At 40.1% G+C, this 22,031-nt stretch overlaps 1 protein-coding gene across 7 annotated transcripts in view; it reads left to right on the top strand.

Moving 5' to 3' along the window:
- PLCG2 (phospholipase C gamma 2) overlaps positions 1-22,031 on the top strand; it is a 72,256-nt gene that overhangs the window by 15,968 nt on the left and 34,257 nt on the right. For all 7 annotated transcript variants that reach the window (XM_038185661.2, XM_038185663.2, XM_038185660.2 and 4 more), the window contains 5 exons: positions 11,934-12,074; positions 14,230-14,323; positions 15,831-15,878; positions 19,725-19,809; positions 20,593-20,676. In XM_038185661.2, coding sequence (XP_038041589.1) covers positions 11,934-12,074; positions 14,230-14,323; positions 15,831-15,878; positions 19,725-19,809; positions 20,593-20,676 — 452 coding nt within the window. The remainder of the gene's footprint in view (positions 1-11,933; positions 12,075-14,229; positions 14,324-15,830; positions 15,879-19,724; positions 19,810-20,592; positions 20,677-22,031) is intronic.

Here is a 22,031-nt window from a genome sequence, read left to right as displayed (position 1 = left end):
AATATTCTGTGCTTTAATCATCCTGAAGATTGCTGTTCAATACACATTTGTGATGTGATCTTAATGGTTGCTATTTCCATGTGCTACAGTCCAATAAGAATTAATATTGATCATGGGTGAGAGAGTGAAGATCGTTGTGTGTGCAATTTTAACTCATTTGGCAACTGCGCTTTAGAGGAGGCATGGAACTGAATGTTTGCACCTGCTGGGGGAATTGTGTTCATAAATCAGATAGCAAGGAGAGCTCTTAAGTTTTGGATGCAAAAAGAGCTGATAGAGAGGATGGAGACCAGTTTTTATGTTGTATCCTAATACCTTTCCTTTGGAAAATAAGAACCTTTTTTTTCCCCTCTCTCTGTTAACCACTCTGCCTAGTGTTGTGAGTTTGGGGTATCACAGTGCTGAATTTCTTGATGTTGAACTGTAAATATGTAAAGGGCTCTCAAATTCCTCTAAGCCAGAGCAGCTCGTAGTGTAGGCCGGTCAATGCTCTGCACTGCAGGGATGCAAAGCTCTTTTGATTGTGAGGAGACAAGTAAATATCTTAAAAAAATGATAGCATAAACTGCTGAAAGACACCTGCAGCGTTACGAGGATGGATATCAAGGAGACTTCTGCACTGATTTCAGTGGAGTAGTGTGGTCTCTGGAAGAAGTACTTTGTGTTATTTGTGGTGGGAAAAATCTGAGACATCCTGAAGTGAGGCAGAGATGCAGGTGTCTTTTTTTTTTTTTTTTTTTAAACTTTCATTTACTGTAATAAAAGCTTGTTTGGGAACACACAAATGTAGTCATTAGACTTCCTTAAGAGAGCTCTTTTAAAACAGGGAGTTGTTTTTGGAGTTGTGACATTTTTTTACATAGATCCTTAAGCAGTGGCTTGTGCCTGCAGATACAGTGATGATAAATATTGCTCTTCTGTAAGGTTGGTACAAAAAAAGCTTTGCTGTTCTTTCAGACACAATTATCTTAAATTATTTTTATGTTTAGTGGGGTCTAGCTCGGAATAAGACAGCTGATATTAATTTTCCCAAGAGCTGCTTACTGTATCTATAGCTGGTAAGCTTTCATACTGCTGTTGGTTTTTATACCTTACAGACATCTAATATACAGTGACGTGTTAAATGATTAGTGTATCCATCTGTACTGTGTTCTCTGGGGCCATGTTCCTGTGCTGCTAAAATTACGGTACTACTCAAAACCGATAGTTCAGCAAGTCCAAGTCGCTGGAGACAGCTGAATAAATGGGCGGAGGTGGTTCTGCTCAGTGCCTGGTATGGATGAACCCTGAGGATATTACAAGGACGTTTTTCAAGTTTGGTTAATGTTGTTTGGGAAAGGATTTAAGTTAAGCCTCACATTAATAATAAAACAACAACAAAAAAACCCTTTGTTTTGGAATAAATGGATCTGTGCAAGGGAGATGTGGGGTTATCTATGCTGATAGAAATGTTTGTGCAATGCCATGGCTCTCGGTGTGGCAGTACGATGTACTTTAAATTGCATTACCCATGGAAGGGTTCCTTTCTTTTAAAAGTTGTCAGCCTTTATGGTCAGAACAGGGTGAAAGAGGTGCTAAAATTATGGCTGTTTCCTGCTCAGTGCAGATGTCTTTCTCCAGATGAGTAAGTTAAAATGGAGCTACCTTTCTTTAGAAAGTCCCTGGTTCCAGGCCTTTGGCCTCTAACAAGTGTGGATGTACAAAGGCAAGGACAGCTGGTTTAAATGCTCTCCCATCTCCATCGTGTGGCTCTGACCACGCAATGCCTGAGTACTGGAGATTTTACTTTGACCTTCTGAAAGACCCGAGTCACCATACACAGAAGGGATTTCCTAGCAAAAAGGAACTAGTGAGAAACTTCTGTATTTAACTCCCTGTGAAATAGCACAGGTTGTTTGTGTCCTTTAGCAAGGATACACAGTTTCAACAGTAGATCAAGGAGCCAAATTTTCAGCTAATGCATGTCCCAGAGTCTGCTGACTTTAACAAAGCAACTGAGGGCCTTGGTCACTTTGTTTTTGCTTGAGATTTATTTCATTCTGGGAGCACTGCTACATCACTTCTTAATTTTGCAAACACAGGGGTTTATTTTAGTTGGTGCTTTGTTCTAGCTTTACAAATCGGACCGTGCAAAACACACCATATGGGGACCTCATTGTTGTGCCTCGAGGGGGATAGGGAGCATTGAGTACCAGCTCCTCTGTTTGTGCCAGTCCTCCCTGCCCACCTGCAAGAGGGGAGGGAGCAACCAGATAGTGGCTGTGCACACTTCTTCCTCCGAGTTGGCCTGATGGGTTGAGTAACCTGTGCATGCACAGTCTTTCTTTCCTCTACAGCTTTGCTGCCAAGAGTTCTTCAAGCCAAGGGAGTTCTTGGATACTATCTCCATTTTCAGGAGGACAAGGTAGCTGTTGAACTTCTCCAAGCCAATCAGACTTGCTGAAGACAGTAGAGTTTGCTCTGTGAAAGAAAACTTGGGTCCTCTTGTACAATCTGTTTCTTGGGTTTCAGGTGATTCTGCATACAATATGTAAAAATGTAACACGCTGTAGGACTAAACGCAGATTAAGTGACTTTGGGGTGTCTTTCTTTTCAGCCTGTAATGTCTGAAGAGCCTAGTACTTGAGCACCTTTCAAGAAAAAAAGTAAATAAAATTTGTCTACATTTTCCATTTTATGAGAGCTCCAAGTTTCCTTCTAAATGAAAGGGAAAGATGAGCGATGGAAGGAGAGGGGATGCCTGTACCAGAGCGTTTTTCAGGTATAGTGGAGGCCAGGAAGGTTCCCAGTGCTGCTGTTTTTTTAATGTAATGTACTAAGATTGCAGATTACCTTGTATCTGCCTTCCCTGGGTTCACCTGGGTCCAACACAACCCATTGTACAAAACCAAAATAGGTAGAGGGGAGCAGTGCAGCTTTTCACAGAGTTTTAATCACAGATGTTTAGCACGCAGGATTTCATTAGAGTATTAAAATTAATGCCAACAACATGTGCATCCTTACATGGGTCTGCAGAGAGCTATGCAAATAATTGAGGGAAGCAGATCTGAGCTAGATCTGACTGTGTTCACCCATGCTTGGGCTTCTTTTAGTCATCTTGCTATTGTTCTATACAGAGAGACATTTTAGATGCCCTAATAGCTCTAAGATCATCCAAGGGAAACACTTGTAGGTACTGGCTACAAAATGTCGGGGCTGCTTCTTCTGCCTTCTGCTTACAAATGGCATTTCCCTCTATTCTGCCTTGTCCTCCGTCATTTTAAACTGTAAAGATAACCCGGTGTTTGCTAGGTGGGCCATGGGGCTGCTCGTGGTGCTTAGAATTTCATTTGTATTTCGTTGCATGCACCCTAGCTTTTATTGCAGTGGAGCCCCTGCCATTTTTTCAGTAGAAGTCTGGTGCTTTCATGAACAAGAAGTAGGTTTGGTAAGCGCTGCAGAAGTACTGCTTTGTAGATAGGCTGGCTTGATGAAAGGCTGGTGACTCGGATGCAGCGTTCATGGGGTCAAGGGGACTTTTCCTTCTATTTCCAGGAAAAATAAGCAAACCTCCTAGAAATCAAGGGTTGACCACAGTCCCCAGCCACTCCCTGCACAGCCTGATTGAGAAGCTGCCCGTTTCTAGGGAAGACATTTGGTAACCACAATTGTATAGCGGGGAAAGCATGTGGTGGGGAAATGTGTTCTCCTTCTAGTGCTGTCCTAGTCCAGGTGGGATCCAGCAGGACATGGCTGTGGATCATTTATTTACCCATGGCTGTTACTGACCTTTGGAAGTTCATGGATTTGCAGTTTAAGAAGTACTTATTTTGGTAACTAGAACAGAACTAAACTAACGTTTGCTTTATCAACACACCAGAAAAGGAAGCTTTGGTTTCCTGGTATGGAAGGAATTGTTTAATTTGTGATAGATTTCCCTCTTGGAGACAATGTGTGCTGTATGCCTGGCTGTGAAGCCGTGACTTACACAAGTACAAGCGTAACTTACTGCAACGTGTTGCTCAGCATGTCACTTCCTATGGTTCTGCTGTGTATTTTTATTGCATATGAGCCCTTTACAACTGCATGGGGCTGTGCAGTGGCCCCTGGGTCACACCCTCTGCTATTTCTCCCCACTTCTACTGCATGGCCAGCCTGCGACAGCTCGATGTTGTACTCATGGTGGCTTCTGGGGATCACTTCTGCCTCCATGTCAGCAGCTCTGCTGTGCTGTTTCTTTGCTAGGATACCACACGGCCCACAAACAACCGTCCTGTTGGAGCTGAGACAGTGGTGGGGGAACTGCTGGACAGCAGGGAAAGGCGGAGGGGAAGGAGCTGTGAGCAGGAACTGCTGAAGTCCGTCCTCTGCTAAGAGACATGTCTGGGGCACCTGTGTCTGCTGACTTAGAGCACACTCCAGTGCTAACAAATAACATTTCCCAAATCTTCTTGTATCATGATATAGAAGTTTATATGCACATAAGTAGACTAAGTCCCACAGATGTTATGGTATCTAAGCTGGTAGAGCAAGCACTTGGCATGTTGTAGGTCTTCAGGAAGGTGAGCTGTAACAGATACCTCGTTCTTTGTCAGATGTCAAGGCTTCAAGGAGAATTAAGGGAAAGTCTGTGGTGACTGGAGTCTGATTAGTCATGGGAAAATATGCAAGTTTCTGCATACTCTTCCATCAATCTGGGTGTTAAGTGATGATTCACAGCCAGGAGAACTGTGCTCTGAGAAGCGTGTGGTGCCTTCACCGACTGTGTAAATGTCTGCTTCTCTGTAATGCAAGCATAAATATTTCTGTAGATAATTTCTATTTTTTTATTACTTTTTTTTTTCTTTTTAATGAAGTGGCAAAATTATGAAGCACAGGGCCTGAGCCTGTTTAAATTGAGGCTTTTAATGCTAATGGGTATGCTTCAGTATAACATGTAGTAACCGTTTCTTTTTTCTTCAGTCCAGATGTATAAGATAGTCCTGCTGCACTAATATACCTTTTTTCATTTTTAATCAAAAGATATGACTGATAGTGCCTAACATTTTATTTTAGGATTAACTAGAGTGGCTAAGTTCGTGTTATCTCTCTTCTGCTTCTTTCCTGCAATTTTTTCCAGAGTTTGTGAACAAAATGACTGTGGCCCACTTCTTAAATACATTTGCCTTCTTAGATTCATTTAGTGTTACTAATAATGTGTCTGACGTATGAAAGTAGAAAGAATTATCAGAGACTGTTAAAAATCACTTGAGATTTACTTCCTGCTCAAGAGATTTGTACAGAATTAGTCATCTTAAAAATCTGTAAGTACAAGTGTAATTTTCATCTTCCAGGGATGTATTAAGAAAGGGAGTGCAAGAAACAAAGAACTAACTTAGTAAGTGCACATTGTACACGTAACAGCACTCACAAGTTTTGATTCTGTTTTTTCTTGATCTGCAAGGTTGCACCGTGTGTTTTCAGACTGTTACGCTGCCAAGTAGAAACCACATTACTGCAAAACGTTGCACCTGGATAATGATCGAAACTCATTGGAGCGGCAGAGCATCTATAACCTAGTCATGTAGATACTAGGAGCCGATCAGTCCACACGCAGTTTGCAGGGAGAGGTAAAATGCAGGGACGTGTAACTAATGTAATGGCAGTATCTTAGGAATGTTGTCACAGGTGGTGCTGTTGTAGCTAACAGGGTATTTATTTATTGAGATCTTTTTGTATTTTATGAATGTTATCCTGCAGCATGTTATCCCCTAAATTTAATTTTTCTGATTTTGCTTTTAAAATCCTAGCTAGAATGACCTGCCGAAGAGAGCACATTATAGTTCTGGGCATCCTTTCAGCTGTCAGATGCATTAGGAATTTTTTTTTTTTTTTTAAATTAAAACCCAAGCACCTAAGAGACTGTTTATGAACGCGGCTTAGTTCTTAAACTTAGTTGAGGGATTTTTTTTTTTTTTTCCATCAAGTTAAACACCTAAGTCATTTCATTATTAAAATTTTAATGTCAATATGAACTTTCTCTATTGTGGAAAACTTTATTTCTTTGCCTTTGGAGAAAATGATATAAACTTTTATAGCAGTTGTACCTTTCTGGGACAAGTAATGAATATCTATGTATTCTGCTGAGAAATGCCTGCTCCTTTTGGCTTGAATGTCAAACTTGATCTTGCTAATGCTCAGATAGCTTGACCTTTCTAGTAGTGACTTTTTTTTTTTTTTTAAATAATTGCTACCGTTTTTTTTTTCCTGTCTGAATTTTCTTACTGTCTCAGGCAATCATAAATAAACAGAAGAAATAAACTTAACTTGCATTGAACACTCCAGGTCCTTATTTTGTCTTTTTCTTTCTATTTTGTATTCTGTAAACTGTTAACATGTCATTGCAAAAGTGAATCTACTTCTTACTCTTTGCAGAATATCTTTTCAAAGAGACACTAAAATTCACCCTTTTCTGTTTTGAAACTGGTGTGTTTCAGTTCTTACCAGGGGATCTTTGTGTAAGTCTTCAGCTGAGTATTTAGAGCCTGGTTTTTGTGGTTAAATGAAAAAAAGAATGTGTGTAGCCTTTAGCTGTTTTCAAATCATGTCTTCACTTCAGCAGCTCGCTTTTGCAGTGTTTAACGCTGACTTACACTGACCAGACTTCCTGACGTGGCCAGCCAGTGAAATGGGGATCCAATCTAGAGCACTTTGCAGACCTGAGCACCACGAATGTGGTTGATGAAAGTGAGGGGAAGATGTGGATGCTCCAGTAGATTTTCCCCAAAGTCAAAGTTTTGTGTGGCAACTTTCTTGTTTTGTTTTGGGAAGTAGAATGTAAAGTTTTATGGACACATATATAAACTTTACCCTAACCTCATTTTCTGAAGGTGCTTTTTAATTTCTAATATGAAACCAATAGCCCTTTGAGGTTTAAGGCCCCTTCAATTTAGTGCCCTTCAAACTGGAAAGGGCCATAATACGTCGCTGCTTTGCTGAGCAGTCTAGTGAGAAGTTGTCAATTCAAAAGATAGCTGTAATTGATAAGATGGCAATTTGTTGTTACCGTGCATGGCAGCTCTGTGTGGCCTGATTACTTAAAAGCCTGCTGGTTTAAGTGGTACACCAAGCTACAGCTTCTGCCAGTCACGTGGCTCAGTCCCAGAGGACCCCTTGGAACGGCAGCCACGTGTGCTTTCTCAAGATGCACCGCGCCATTTCTCACGTTGCATCCTTGTAACTCTGCAGATATTTTTGTGGCTTACCTGTAACGACTTCCTTGGGCCACTGAATGTCTGATTAAATTTCACCGTTTGTACGAGCTGGATCACTTTCCATACCACATCTGTTCTCACCTGCTGCAGATTTTTGCCTTCATATGACTTTGCCTTTCTCTGAGACAAGCCTCACCTTTTTCACTTTAGATTGCACTTGATACGTGTTTCACTGCTGTTTTGAATAAAACAGGCTGTTAAGACACACCTTGTATAGTTAATCTTTAATTCTGCAGAGGTGAGACTAAAGCCATTGTCCTTACAAACCGCTGTGAAGTGCATTTGCAAAAGGAGACTGAAGGCTTTCTTCATTCACTGGGGGCTCATTTGCACATAGCTTGTGTTGCAGGAGGCAGTTTGTGCCTTTCTGAAATGAAACCTTCTTAGGAATATTTTGTAATGCAAATTTTTTTTTTTAGGAGGGATGTGGATTTCAAAAACTGGTTTTGAAGTCTTTGTGCAGAATGTAACTATATACATGCATGAAAATGTGAAGACACTCATGTAGACAATGCCCACCTCTGTGTCTCGGTCCACACCATTTGGATGATCAGTCCCTTATTTTCCTTTCTGAAACATTGCCAGTAGCTTCTCTGTAAGACTTCTGGGGACTGCTACTGAAAATACCCAATGGAGTAAATAATGATCATGGCCTGATTTCCGACACTACAAGCATCCTTTGAGTCTCTCTGTAAACTTTTTATTCTCCTGCTCCACTATGTACATAACTGATCTGACCGTTCTTTGTGGCTACAGACAATGAAAATCTCCTGCAGCCTTTGGCCTTGCAATCAGGAGCCTTATCTTACAGGACTCTGCTCCATACTGCTAGTCCCAGATGAACTTTTACACTGCTAGTCATGACTCTTCTGCCAAGGATACCTTGCTAGATTGTCAGCCTGTAAGGCTTATCCCATTTATACACAGTTCTCTTGACTTTACAGCATCAAATTATCTGACTTCGGTAAAGTCTATCTATGCAAGCATGCCTGACAACAGTCAATTTACATGGGCACTTCCAGCTAACATATTGCTGTTCTGCTGTTGGTGTTGGCTGGTTTTAAGCAGGGTCTTTTCCTTCATCCAGTTGTCTGCTTGGCTGCTCCCTGTAGACAATGGGTGGTGGGTGAGCGCTGGGGCGGAGGCGGAATGGTCAGCAGCGTTGTTGTATGCAGCAATGTTGTGTTTTCTGCAGTTCTGTTTGTTCACTACCTGCACTTGCCTTACGTCTTGTCTTCTGCTGAGCTTGCCCAGTACCTGCCGTAGTGGAATCCAAGTTGTGTTTTGCCATCTGCCTCCTGAAGGGAAGGTAACGGGGATTCACAGTTAAAACGCTGGGACTGAATGCGATTTCTGCTGCCAAGTTATTTGAATAGAGATCAGTGGAGATGCCGAGGATCAAAGGTTTATTGTGAAGTTTATGGCAGTAAAGAGCTCTAGCAGGCACTCTAAATTGCTCACTGCTTTCCAATCTGTGCAGTCTTTGGGAAGTAGCCGTGTAGTGGTGTAATGATCCATTGAATTAACTGATTTGCACACTACATCTCAAGAGCAGAAGTTCAGCGGCTGCAGGCTCTAAAGTGCCAGGAATGTAGTGAAAACTGCACACCCAGATCAGAGACTGAGACAGGATAGTAATTGAAGGTGCCTTGGGGTCTGGTCTAGTTAAAGTCTGCTCGAGGGAGTTGTCAGAATTAATAGATGACTGATGAGGCTGCCAGGAAGATTCTTTTAACCCATGGGAATAACCACATAAAAAAATGGATGAAATGTAAACTAGCATTGTAGGTTTTCCTGATTGTCACCAGTGTCATCATCTTCAGCACCTTAATGAATACATTGGGAACATCTTCCTCATCTTGCTGGGTCAGCTAGAGAAGCTAGAGTCAGCTTCTCTATAGAGCATATTTGATTCATGTTTCCTTGGGAAATGCAGTAATTTTGTACAGTTTTATGGAAACCACACTCACAAGACTGCTTTACTTGATTTTTCACTTTTCAACCTGTGTATGTCCAGATCTGTGCTTTCTTCAGATGTATCAGGCCCCAGGAATACCTGTCCATGAAGCCAGGTGAGCAAATGGCTCTGTGATTTTTATGTGGAATAGAGCAGATAGGCTCCAGAACATCAAGGCGGTAAGAAGATGGAGTGGTTGAGGCACTGTGCTGGTCGTTCTGGCACAAGCATGAAGCTGCATTTTGATTTTATTATAAAAATGTCACAGTAACTGTGTAACAGGTGAGTAATGGCTGAGTTGGTGCAGTTGATTTACTAATCTGAGCCTGAAACATGTTGCAGCTTTTCCTGGCTCTTCCTTTCCCAGTTCAGTTGGGATCAGCTCTTCCAGATGCCGTGGGCACTGCATGGAGGGTGATTGTAGCATACCTGGGGGGCCAGCAGAGCTTAGTGTAAGACTAAGACTCATGGTCCGGTCTGTAAAGCAGTGTGAGTAAAACAGGAACATAATAATAGCAGTTACCACTGTGAAATCTGGGTGTGCAAAAGTCCTTGAGTGTGGATGTGTGTATACATGTGTATTCCCATGTGGGAATGGGATGGTAGGGTTGAAAGGTTATAAGGCAAGGAAAAGAAGTGTAGCGAGCATACATGTAACTGAGGGAAGACGTTAGGCAAGGCTGTGTGTTTGTTTCAGAGGTCAGTATGAGGTAAGAGCCACTTGAAGTGACAACAGCAGTGCAGGTTGTGAAATCTCTTATCGCTGCTTATAGTTTACGCTTTGAGGGGGTCTTTGTGGTGTGGTGTTTGATATACATGGATTTATGGGAGTGTGAAGTGAAAGGTAGGCTTCACTTTCAAGTTACACCTGTGTTTCTCAGTATAAATTTGTTGGGTGAAGGGAAGGAAGAGATGGCTGGCGTTATTATTGCCCGTAACTAGCATGAGCCAGCGTGGTGTACAGTCCTGTGTCATTTATTGCAGCCACGCGACCCATTTCCCCATCCACTTAGGTATTTTCTATTTCTGCAGCCTGATCCTTCTCTGCTGGTACTAATGTGGATTGCTGGGCTTACACCTTCTTTTTCAGATGCTGGCATTTTGGGATGGATGTCCAGATACACTGCTAGGGATCTAAGTGACACTCTGGGTTGTCAGAGGATGTGAGCCGCCATCAGGAGCTGTTGGCTGTAGTTCATTTGTTGTTCTGTCATTAATTTATTTTAAAAGTTTACGCTTAAATTTAGAGGCCTTGGCCATCTAGATATGCAGATCTTAAGAGATGGTTTCATGGTTTGGGAGAGCGACTGAACCATGGAGGTTGAGATGTTAGATGTGCTCTATCTTGAAGATAATCACATTAGGAAAAACAAGTTTAAGAAAGATGTTTGTGTTCTAGGAAAAGTTCAAGTTGACCTTTGAAGCTCTGTTTTCCCAAGACAAATTGTTTAATGACAAGGAATAAGGAGCATCAGGTGGGAAGTTTGGGTTGGAATTCTTTGTAAAGAATAAAAACTTCCAAGATGAATTAATTTGATAAACATCCTTGCTTGTGTCTCCCTCCTTTCCACGTTAGTTTCATAGAAACCCAATGGTACGCGGGCCCGAGATCTAACCAGCGTTCAGCTCCTCACACCCTGTTAGCAGCTGAGTAGCTTGTTCATTGTGCGTTATTAACTGAGACGAGGTGCTCATTTTACACTTAGTTTTAATCTTGTGGTGTTCTTAAATGCAGGAACAGAAACCCTCAGTTATTTTCCTTGGATCTTGCTGGCTCTGATAAACACATTTCAAGAGCAGCCGTGAAATGTTTTTCTTCGCTCTTCATTCTGTAAGTCAGGACTGTCCAGAAGTGGGAAGAGCTGTTTATTTGTCTGGTCCACAGGCAGAGCAAAACCACTTCCTCAGTTTTCTAATAAGTATCTTATCTTGAGACTGCACATATTTCTATTTCAGTGCTGTCTCACTGCTCTTATGCAGGCGGTATGAAAAGGGGTTGACAAAAAGGGAGCTGGCTTGAAGTGTGTGCTCGTGTGTCACTGCCATTTGGCTATGAGTGCCTGTGTTCTGTAGAAAGCAGCACGTTAAAAATGCTGCAAGAGGTTATATTAAATGACAGAGATCTGCTTGGAGTTGTCCAGGAGAAGGCTCAAAAAAAATAATTATTGGGCTGCATTTTCTCTTTACTTTCTGGAGGATGCCAAATATACTTTCTTTAAATATTCCTTCATATGGGTGTCAGTGGCTGTACTGGGGTGCTAGCTGACTATCTAAGATCTAACGCGTTCTTTTTAGGTGGGTAAGCTAGAAGTTGTATTGTTCTTTTGTCTCTGAATGGTTGGCATGGCAATTGAAAATTTCTTAGTATAAATTCCATTTATGAAAACATATCTTCTGTAACTCAAAGGGACTACGCATACAAACTTTGCCTGTGGCTAGTCAGTGATAATCAAATGATAAAAATGATGAAATGACAAGTTACTTTTCTTCTTCTTTTGGTCCTTCTCTGCTGCTGTGTATTAGTCAGTAATACAATGAGTCATTTAGTTGTGGATTTGCGGATTGCAGGCTGGTGCAATTTTCATTTCTTGCCCTATAAAAAATTATAACTACATATGTACGGATTATATATATATATATATATATATATATATATGTGCTTTGAGTTTTTAGTTTTGTTGTTTCAGGCTCTGCTGGAACTCTAGTGCAGTTGTACTGACTGACTTTCTGTTTTTTCCTTTTAGTGGATTTGATGGAAATAAAAGAAATTCGCCCAGGAAAGAATTCAAAGGACTTTGAGCGTTGCAAAGCAAGGCACAGAGAAGAACACTGCTTTACTGTTTTTTATGGTACCCAGTTTGTCCTCAACACCTTAAGTTTAGCAGGTAAACCTTTTTCTTCTTTGTTTCCTCTTTAAACCTAGCAATTGAACAATCAAATACACTGATGAAATAGTAATGTAAAGAATACTGTGATTTTTTTTGCCCTTGGCAGTTCAGGAGTGCACCAAATGTACAAAACCCAAGACCTTTTACTCAGCCAGCCCTTAATGTCTTTGAACTGCTCCATTTGTAACATTTTGCTGTCAAATAGTGTATTGTGTGAGACTTTTTCCTTACATTGTCCAAACAGAACAGTTGTATAACTTGTGGATGTAATACATGAGTCGCTTGCTGCAGTCTGTCCTGCACTGTACAGGTCAACAGCTCTGTGTTTTAAGAAGATGAATGCTTGTTGCTCATTAGAAGGCAACAGCTATTTAAGCACTAATTAATATCATGTCTCGTAGTATGTGTTTATCAATATATCACTTCCTAGGCACTGCAACACTAGCATTACTTTTTATTTATTTATTTAATGTAGGAATTATGTACTCCTAGGGAGCTAGCAAATGTTTCATGTATATGTGGGAATTAATTGTCTATAGATCACAGAACTGGAAGCCTGGTTTTACAGTCCGATGCACAGGTAATTAAAGACCGTTTGTCACTAAACCAGTGTAATAGATTTTTAACTTCAGATCAAGTTTTACCATTGCTGGATGAGGTCTGAAAATTTTGAATAAGTGCAGCTGTGCCAGGTATTTCAGATTGATTTCCTCCAACACCCCCCACCCTGCCTCCATGGCAGTTCTCAAAACCAGATTTCTGCCAGTACTTTGAAAATACTCAGTACGTTGAGGTATATTGTCATAATGCTGAACTGGGAACAGCATGACTGATATAACTTCCAATTAAGGGGGAAATCCTTTTCCTTGTTAAAGTACTCTGTCATGTTTTTTTTTTTTTTTAAACAATATAAAATAGTCCCTACTTAGAAGGGAATGGTGGCTGTCATAAAGGCCAGAATTGTCTTGGGAGAAGAATTGGTTTGGCACTGGTAGTGGGTGTTCTTTCTGAAATTGTAGCTAATTGAAAAACATTTCCATGGGGAGCTGAGGCTGGGTTCTAGTTTTATCCTTGGAGGATAAAGCATTGTTTGAAAATACATTTAAATAAAACGTAATCTTCATATTTTGAGAAACTGTTTTACTTTGAAGTTAGTTAAAGAATTTGCACAAATTAGAGCTCCTGTGTGAAAGTATTTTTTTTAAGAGCTGTTATAATTGAAGAATGCCTTCATGAAATTTCAGAACCAGCTTGATAAAGATAATGGACTTTGTCCAACTGAATGCTGTAAAGACAGCATCTCATTCAAGGCCCTCAGAATGGTTTAATTGGCATTTCTCAGGGAAGGCTGTATCCAGAACACAGTCTGTGATCATGCTTCTGTAAGGTTGAAATGTTACACGTGGTCGTGTTAATTGATGTAGAGGACTCTTCTGTTTTGGGAAATGGAAAGGCAAACTAGATATAAACGTAAACCAGCTTGTGAGGTTGGAAGGCATGTGCACCTGAGTTACAGTGTTAAGCTGCATAGACCTTTTTAAAATTTACCTTGTATTAGAATGTGTTATCTTAAAGGTCTTTTCCAACTTAAATGATTCTATGATTCTCTATATAAGCTACATTAATTTCATACATTGCTTCCTTTCTGTTCCTCTTGCCTAAGCGTAGTCTGGGACAATCTGCGTTTAGAGGCATGGTTATGAAAAGAGGAGGTAGTTGTGTTCATCAAAAGCTAGCGCTTTACAGCTTTCTTGTAGGTTGCTTGGAATATCACGAGCTAGGTTTATGCTATAACACACTGAATTCACTTTTCTGTGTGCTTCAAGTTGCTCGTGATCTAGGTCCCTGGGGAGAAAACGAAGTTTGGTTATGTTACGGTAAGAACTCAGCAACAGTTTCATAATCTTTCTGGTGAGATGCTGAAATTTACCTAATCTGGGAAGCAGATGTTCTGTCAGAGTTTCCATGACTGGCCCTCTCACCCTCAAATTTACACTGTGCTACTAGTTCTAGTATTAACAACATGGATTTATGCAATGAGATCTATCAAGGAGAAAGGTTAACCTGCATCTCTGTGTACTAGCGTTTATCTAGACATCACAAGTTATGTCCTACTTTTATATGTTTCTCACAGCATATTATTTTTTTCCAGCTGATTCTAAAGATGATGCTGATAAATGGTTATGTGGCTTGAATATCTTGTATCAAGAAGTCATGAGTGCTCCCACGCCTGCAATCATGGAGAGGTACGTAGGAATATTTTCACTTTGTGAGACTTGACATCTCTTTGGAATGTAAAGTGGAAAACGCCAAAGAAATTATTGAAGTGCAACAAGTGCTCCCTGCCAGTTACCTTAGGAACAACTACTAGCCAGTTTGTGCGCGATACAGAAAGCTCCTATGGAAACTCTCCATGTCTGTTTGGCTATCTACATGTTCTGGAACTGCACTTCTCATACACTGCTGTGAACTTGCAGTTTGCCTTCTTCAATGTACCACAGAAAAATAACATCTCTGAATGCAATATCAAGGTCATCTGATCTGTGTTGAGTTCTTGGAAAATTCAAATGTCTTATGCAGTCACAAAAGGCTTGATCTGGTAGATGTCCATATTTCAGCTTCTGTGTCCCCATGATTCCCATGTGCACATTTACAGTTTTGCCTGTTGACATCATTGCACCATATGGTAATGTGATCAGCTCACCTGGGAGAGCCAGGATAAAAATGAACATTTTAAACGGTTACTTTTTAGCAGACGGCAATATGATGGTGAAAATGCACCCTTAATGCTTCTGAAGATGTTGTGCTCGAAACTGCTAATGTTCAGAATGCCAATTTTGTTGACAAGCTTTTAACACTGTCTCTGTACTTGATTGCTTTTCATCACTGCTGACTTTTGTGTTGGGGGTGAGTCACTGCTATTACCTGTTTTAAGGATACAAAGGATATATTCCCTGTCCTTGAAGTCTACCTGACTTTTGCAACTTTGATATTGACATTGATGTTGTCTTTACCTACTTGTAATTTCAGCTGGGGAGAAAGTATTCTTCACTTCCTCCTGCCTTTATATATTGTGTGGTATTGCAGAGAGCTGTTATACAAAGTGCTACTAGGTTTCAGGCTATGTTTGTGCAGTGAACAAAGTGATTTCTGTAGAGAAATGAAGATAAGCTTAATACTGGCGCACTGTGATCATCCTTTAGATCAAAACTGCATGTGTATATTTACTATTAATACTGCTAATACTATTTTGCTCTGTACCTAAAACTGAGGTGCATTTTAATCAGGATTTTCTTAAAAATTCCCTAAACCCTCCCTCCCTTCCCCTTCTTTTTTAATTTTATGCATATAAGATCTTTCAGTCACCAGCTTCAGCTGACGTAGATCATTGATGTGGCGGAGTAACTCTAGATTAGCTGAAATCTTGGCCCACTGTATCAATTTACATTTTTACTGTTTCTGGTTGTTTATTCCTTTGTGCTGTGCACACCCTTCCCTTGCCTGTGTTGTTTATGTGGCCTTAAAATGCAATATTAAGCAGCAGAATAGTATATATTTACAACTAGCATTATAAAACTGATTGAATACTTAGATGCTATGCTGGAAATATGTTTGCTTTACTTAGTGATGTATGTTCTGATTTTTAAATACTTCTATTGAATTTCATCTCTGGATTTTGATATTTAATTGATCTTTTTTAATAATTCTCAAATTAAATTCTTTTCTCTCATTTTTTTTCTCCTTTTCCTCAAGCTGGCTGAGAAAGCAGATCTATTCTGTTGATCAGACTAGAAGAAATAGGTAAGAGGCTCGCTTTTTATGTTCCGTTTGTTTTTAGTGAACTTTCATTGCAGACTGTGACACGGAATGAGGAGAAATAACTACTAATTTGCCTGACATATAAAATATGAGACCTCTGAAAATGGTATTTGCTCTTGCTTTAACAACGTGTTTTGCCTTTTGCTAAATGTAGCATGTGCATAACATTCAGTTATATTCATTATGTAATATGAGGAAACAAGTGATGAGAAATGAATACTCTGCTGTTAGTGTAGATTTACCCTGCCAGTATAAAGAAGGGTGGTTGCCTTCACCCAGTCTTAGTGCAGAGATTCAGCTCAGCTGTGCAGGTTTGTTAGGTTGCTCGCTTTGCAGAGGCATTTGCCCTTCAATACTTCCTGGGGGCAAGTTGGACCCCAGCAGAGTGGTTTGTATAACCTGCTGTCAGCTTTCCCGTGCAGATTTGCCACAAGTTCTTCACTCATTGCTGAAGCATGTTTGCATTGGAGCAACTGTGGTCTAATGTAGACAGACCAGAACCAGCTTTTAAAAGCTTGTTTGGGCACTTGTAACAATCGAGCCGTGTAAGCAGATTTCAGTGTGTGTTGCTAAAGGTCCGGGGTCAGTGTTCAGATGGTTAGCCTTACCTGGTTTCGATCCTGATGGGGTTTAACCATGACTAATATTTGTGGTATTTAGTTTGAAACTAGTCACAGCACCAACACCGGATATATCCAGAGACAGGGTTGTCCCAGCAATAACATGAATACTTTCCTGCAGGGGTCAGAGCTGCGATGAGAACAGAACAGAATATTTAGGGGAAGAAGAGATAAGAGATGCCTGAGTGTGTTAGGGGACAGGAGGAGTACTATTGGTACAACAGGGTAATGTGTGAAAGAGTTGCTTTAACAGTGGGAAACAAATATACTCTTGAGCATAGCTGTAGAAGGAAGCCTAGTTAGTTGTTTAGAGTAAGGGCAAAAATCTCTGGTTGCGGGTTGTGTGGGGTGTTTTTTTTTTTTGCCTTTTTTCTTTTTTGAGGGCTTGCTGCATTGAATACAATTTCGTGCAATTGGCTTGGCTATCTGGGTTTGTGTTTTTGCCCTATATTTGAATAGGCCAAAGCCAAAGAATCACCTCTGAGCGGATGCTTCTCGTGTCTAAAAAGGCAAACAAACAAAAAACAACAAAAAAACGACCACATATGGGTTGTAGGCTCTCATGTGCTGTGTTGCTTTATATGTTTGAATTTCAGTAGCTTGTTTCAGCTTCATGTGTGAAGTAGGTTTTGTAGCTTTTGCGTAACAAAGGAGACTTTCTAAATGAATTCATCTGCACACCTCTGGTTAGAGTTGCCAGAAAATGTGCAAAACTGTGAAGAATGTTACCCTCCTTTTCCCCACATATATTACTTTATCATGATTTTGTTCTTTGTAGTGTTCTGTTTTTTTTCTAAGGTGTAATTCAGTGTGGAAAAGAACTTGTGTTTCCTCTCATTTAGGCCTTTTCCTGAAAGCAAAATGAAGCACGATGTTTCACTGTGCGAATAAGACTGTTACAGCAGGAAATAACACCCTTCTGCAGACAGCCTGCGCTGTTGTGTGGCTTGCTTCAGTGTGAGCAGTGTTTCCAAAGATGGCCAAAATGGTGAAAGGCCAAATATCGTCCTTTACAACAAAGAGGTGTTGGCTTACACCTGCTGATGCATTTTGTAAAACTAGCCCTACTATGAAGGCATCTGGGGGAGAGGACCATGAAGCAAAAGCAAATGTTAAAGGCACAGAAGCTGGAACTGGTGATATGTCTGCTGAAGAGGTTCCACAGGGTGTTTAAGGGTTGTTTCATTGGTACAAGGCAGTCTGCTTAGGATCTCGGGGATTTGTGCTGTGGAGAAGGCAGTGATTTGTTCTCTTGGTAGATGATCCGGGCTTTTAGAAAACTTCAGGAAAGGAATTTGAGGTGGGCTTCGTTTTTGTTTAGGTTTTGTTTAGTGCTGCAGTTTCTAGGGAGGGTAATTGGAAAGGTTGGGCTTCCAGGCAAGTCCTGCTTCACAGGTTGAATTTTTGCCAGGGGTAATGAAGTCCCAGCTCTTTGTTTTGGCTTGTGTTTGTCTTGCCAGAGGAAATTGCTTGTTTTTGGTGTTTGGGGTATGAGCAGAGTGCTCCTTCTTGCTCCTAAAAGGAGTGCTTTTTTTTCCAGAGGTCTGGCGACAGGGTGGAAAGCCAGGAATTTCCTGAACTCTAATCTGGCTTTGGCGTGGATTTTGGCTAAGTTCCTTCTTGCTTTTCCTCTTTCCCTCTCTACACAATGGAGATGAGAATCTCTCACAGGGCAGGTGCTTGTATGGATGCTGTAGAACAGAAGTGTTACTTTCGTCCAGGTGCTAATTGCTTTTGTTGCTTTCAGGTGACTCTGTTCTGATCCTGTTTATTTGCACAGAGTTAATGGCTTATGAATTGCACTGGAGGTCAAGGCAGAGCATCTTAATGCAGTACCAACAGTACCCAAGAAAACAAGGCTAATGTGTTGTGGGCATTGGCCACAGCACCCACAGATGTTGTGCCTGTGTTCTCCTGTCTCTTCCCTGCTTTTCTTTGCAGTGGTGGGTTATTATTCCTCTCACCTTCCAGTCTAGGACTTGTCCCTGTGCCCCTCATATGTCCCTCTTTAATGCCGTGTCTTTCTCATTGAGGCCTCACAGTAGTACCTACCCAGAGTTTGAGACTCAGTCCTAACACGAGACCTAATTTCTGTTCTTTGCTATCTAAAGATAAGTGGAAGAGCAGGCCACTGAAAAGTCGCTGCAGGGGATGACCAAATTGTTCTACCAGCTTGGTGCCACTCAGTGGGGGAAGTCTCACTCTGCCCTTTTCTTCCACCATCTTTACGTGCTTCTATTCAGGCACTCAAGACTCTTTCCTTATTCTGGGTATGACACTGATGTGGACACAAGGTGAGCTGAGTGAGCTCATGAAACTGGTGGAAGACTTGAAGACTAGTTCTCCTTTTTGCCCTAGTTTTTTTTTTTGCTGGCCTATAAAGTTGAGTCAGGTTAGTAGAAGGTTTGAGTGTCCACGCAGGCCTATAGAAGCAATGGGACCTTAACAACAAGAGCAAAGAGAGGGGTTGCTTCTTGTAACAGCAGTGAGCTGTTGGATTGTCTCACCTATACCAACTACACATCTAAAGCATTTAGGCAGCTGGCTCCTATAGAAATCAACCCTCGTTTTGTTCATGCAAGAATTAGCATAGCATGGCCCTACCTCCCATTTACTCTTGGAGGATAAGTACACCATATATTGTGATCTGCTCTGAAGTTGTACTGAAGGAAGCCATAGCTACAGAAGTGAAGGCTGATGAGAGAAACATCTGAGATTGAAAGAATGGGAAGATGTGAAGGAAATTGAGTTTTTCAGATGGAGCTATTTACAGTTTTGTTTCTTATATAGTCTTCCATCAACAAAAAAATATCTGACATACACTGGACATGATTCGAGTGGTGTGGCTGGTGTTGCAGCAATAAGTTTAGCTTTGTATCTATGTATTGCGTTCTGTGATTCTGTGAAATACTTGATGTATTTATATACGTCACTGTATTGTTTAAAAGCTTAATGCCCCAAATAGTTGACATGACTGTTTCTACCCACTAACTAGAAAATGTGTCTAGCTTGCTTACATGTAGGTGTTAAGTTTATAGGAGTTAGTAATTATGAGAGATGAGTCCTATCCAAAATGTTTCAGTAGTAACAGTTTTTTGTTGATTAAAAAAAACCCTATATCTATAGATATTTAGTATTATCTGTAGTAGCTGGCTTATTACAACAAAGTTGTGTGTTTTTTTTTTCTCTATCTTTTCTTTTTTTCCAGTATTAGTCTTAGAGAGCTGAAAACTGTCCTTCCCCAAGTAAATTTCAAAGTGAGCAGCATGAAGTTCTTGAAGGATAAATTTGCGGTAATTACCTGATAAATTCTATCTGTTTTGTGTTATCTGATAGGTGTTGATATTTCTGTTCAGGTTACTACATGTATTTTTGTTTGCTACCATGTACAGTTAAATAAATTATACTGATTTTCTAAGTCTGATTTTGCCAGTATGTAAGACTTTAAGAAAATACAGACATAAATGTTCCTACTTTTCATTGTAGGATTGCCTAACGTTAGCACTGGGCTTGGAGCTCTGGTGCTGATACTGTCTGTGCAAGTGCACAGGAAACTGTTGGATATTGAAGATAAAATTCATATATAAGAATTATATCAATAATTATTGATATATTATTATATATATTCAAATTAATAACTTCTTTCTTCCAGTTTATGGTAATACTATTAGCTTCTGAAGGTCCTTTCCATTCCTACAGGAATTTTAAATATCCCCACCTTTTCCTGCTTTGTAATTCGCCACCCTTAAAGCATACATTTTTGCTTCTGTTGCTCCAGCGAACTATGACTGAAAAAGGCACTACTTCACTCTCAGTAACATAGTGGAAATAGTCAGAGTACAAAATAAAAGGCCAAAGATGTGGGCTTAGGAGTACTGTGTCATGAACCAAGAGCCTATTTACTTGTTTGTGTTCTTAAACAAAAAAATAGAAAATAATCCTCAAACATAGAACAAATGAAGTCAGAGTAGAACTGAACACATGAGAGGGTGGCTGCTAGAAGAGGAGTAACTTCTATGCTGTGCAAATGCATTTCAGGGAATTCTAAATTCACTATGTGCTACTTTCTATTGTAGGAAATAGGTGCTCACAAAGAAGAACTTAGTTTTGAACAATTTCATTTGTTCTACAAGAAAATCATGTTTGAACAACAGAGATCGGTAAGCTTTTTTTATAATTAGTCTTCATAATGTTAAACTGATCAGAATAAAGAGTGAATGCTGTTTTTTATTAGCATTTTTGTCTTTCCTCATTCTTGTAACAGAAAGGCTATAGTACTGTGCTTGATGTAAAGTTAACAGTCACCATCAACAATTGGCTTAAGGAGATGAAAAAGTCATTCACATTGTTTCTTGTATATTGGTAGCAAAAATATGCACAGGTGTAATGGGGTTTCTAGGAAGAATTTTTCTTGTGAGTTTGTTTAGTATCTAGAATGTCTTTGCATTTGGTTTGGTTGATCTGTTTGCTGGTAGAAGCAATATTTTTTCATACTTGTATTAATCTTGCATTACAAGGAACATTCTGTAAACAACTGGGGTATATCCTGAACATCAAGTAGCAGCTATTGTTCTTGTGTCTCATGCTCAGAGATGACAAACGCTGAGTTCAGAGCATGATGTGCTTCAGACAGTGCTCGTGAAAAATAAATGCAGTGGATTAACTGCCTAACTACTGTTTCCTTGTATTAATTGCAAAGATTAATGAAGTTGGAACCTGCATGTGTTTAGTGACTCTGAAAATTAGGAACTGTTTGTAACTGTGTGAAAACAGATGCTTTGAAATTACTTGCATACATATCTTTATTGATGACATGCATATTGTTAACTCAGCTTGCAGTTGTTGAAATGGAAACTTCGATAGTGAAAGCCAATGTTGATTCTTTTGGCAGTAGTGCTTTCTTGTGCTGCTTAAAAGTGATGCTAAAATTGTTGTGAAGTAATTATTAATCTCCGTGTACTGATAAGATTTTATTTTTGATTATGAAAGTCTAGAAATTTATCTTAAGCAGAAGGTTGAAGAGTAAAACACAAAATAAAGAGGTTATCTGACTTCCTTAAACTCGTGTTATCGCCACTTGTGGATCATTTCAAAGAAACTCCTCAATTTGCTCAACAACTGCTATGGGGCAGTTGATAAGTTTCCTGTGATCTGTAACTAGGCTGCTCCAAGCTGGGAGCAATTTAGAGTTTACATTCAAATGCGTAAATATGATGGAAGATACACAATTCCAATGTTTGTGAGCTATCAAACAATAAAACCTCCACAGAAAACTCATTCTTAACAACGGCAAGCTTTTTGCCTGAGAATTATGTGCCTTTACATTGGAAGGTTTGACATGCAATCGCCACCCTTGGCAGTTTTTTTCTTACTGTGTTTAATGCAAAATGTATCTTGTCAACTTGCATGCAGCTTTTCTAGAGTGGAAGTGCATGTTTTTTCCCTGTCCAAACCAGTAGGTGTCATTAGATGGAGAATTGCATGTTCTTTTATTTCTTTTTTTTAATCTTGTCTG

This window comes from Anas platyrhynchos, chromosome 12, assembly GCF_047663525.1.
Source record: "Anas platyrhynchos isolate ZD024472 breed Pekin duck chromosome 12, IASCAAS_PekinDuck_T2T, whole genome shotgun sequence".
NCBI lineage: Eukaryota > Metazoa > Chordata > Aves > Anseriformes > Anatidae > Anas > Anas platyrhynchos.
The sequence above is the reverse complement of the archived record's forward strand: the minus strand, read 5'-3'. Positions and strand labels throughout refer to the sequence as shown.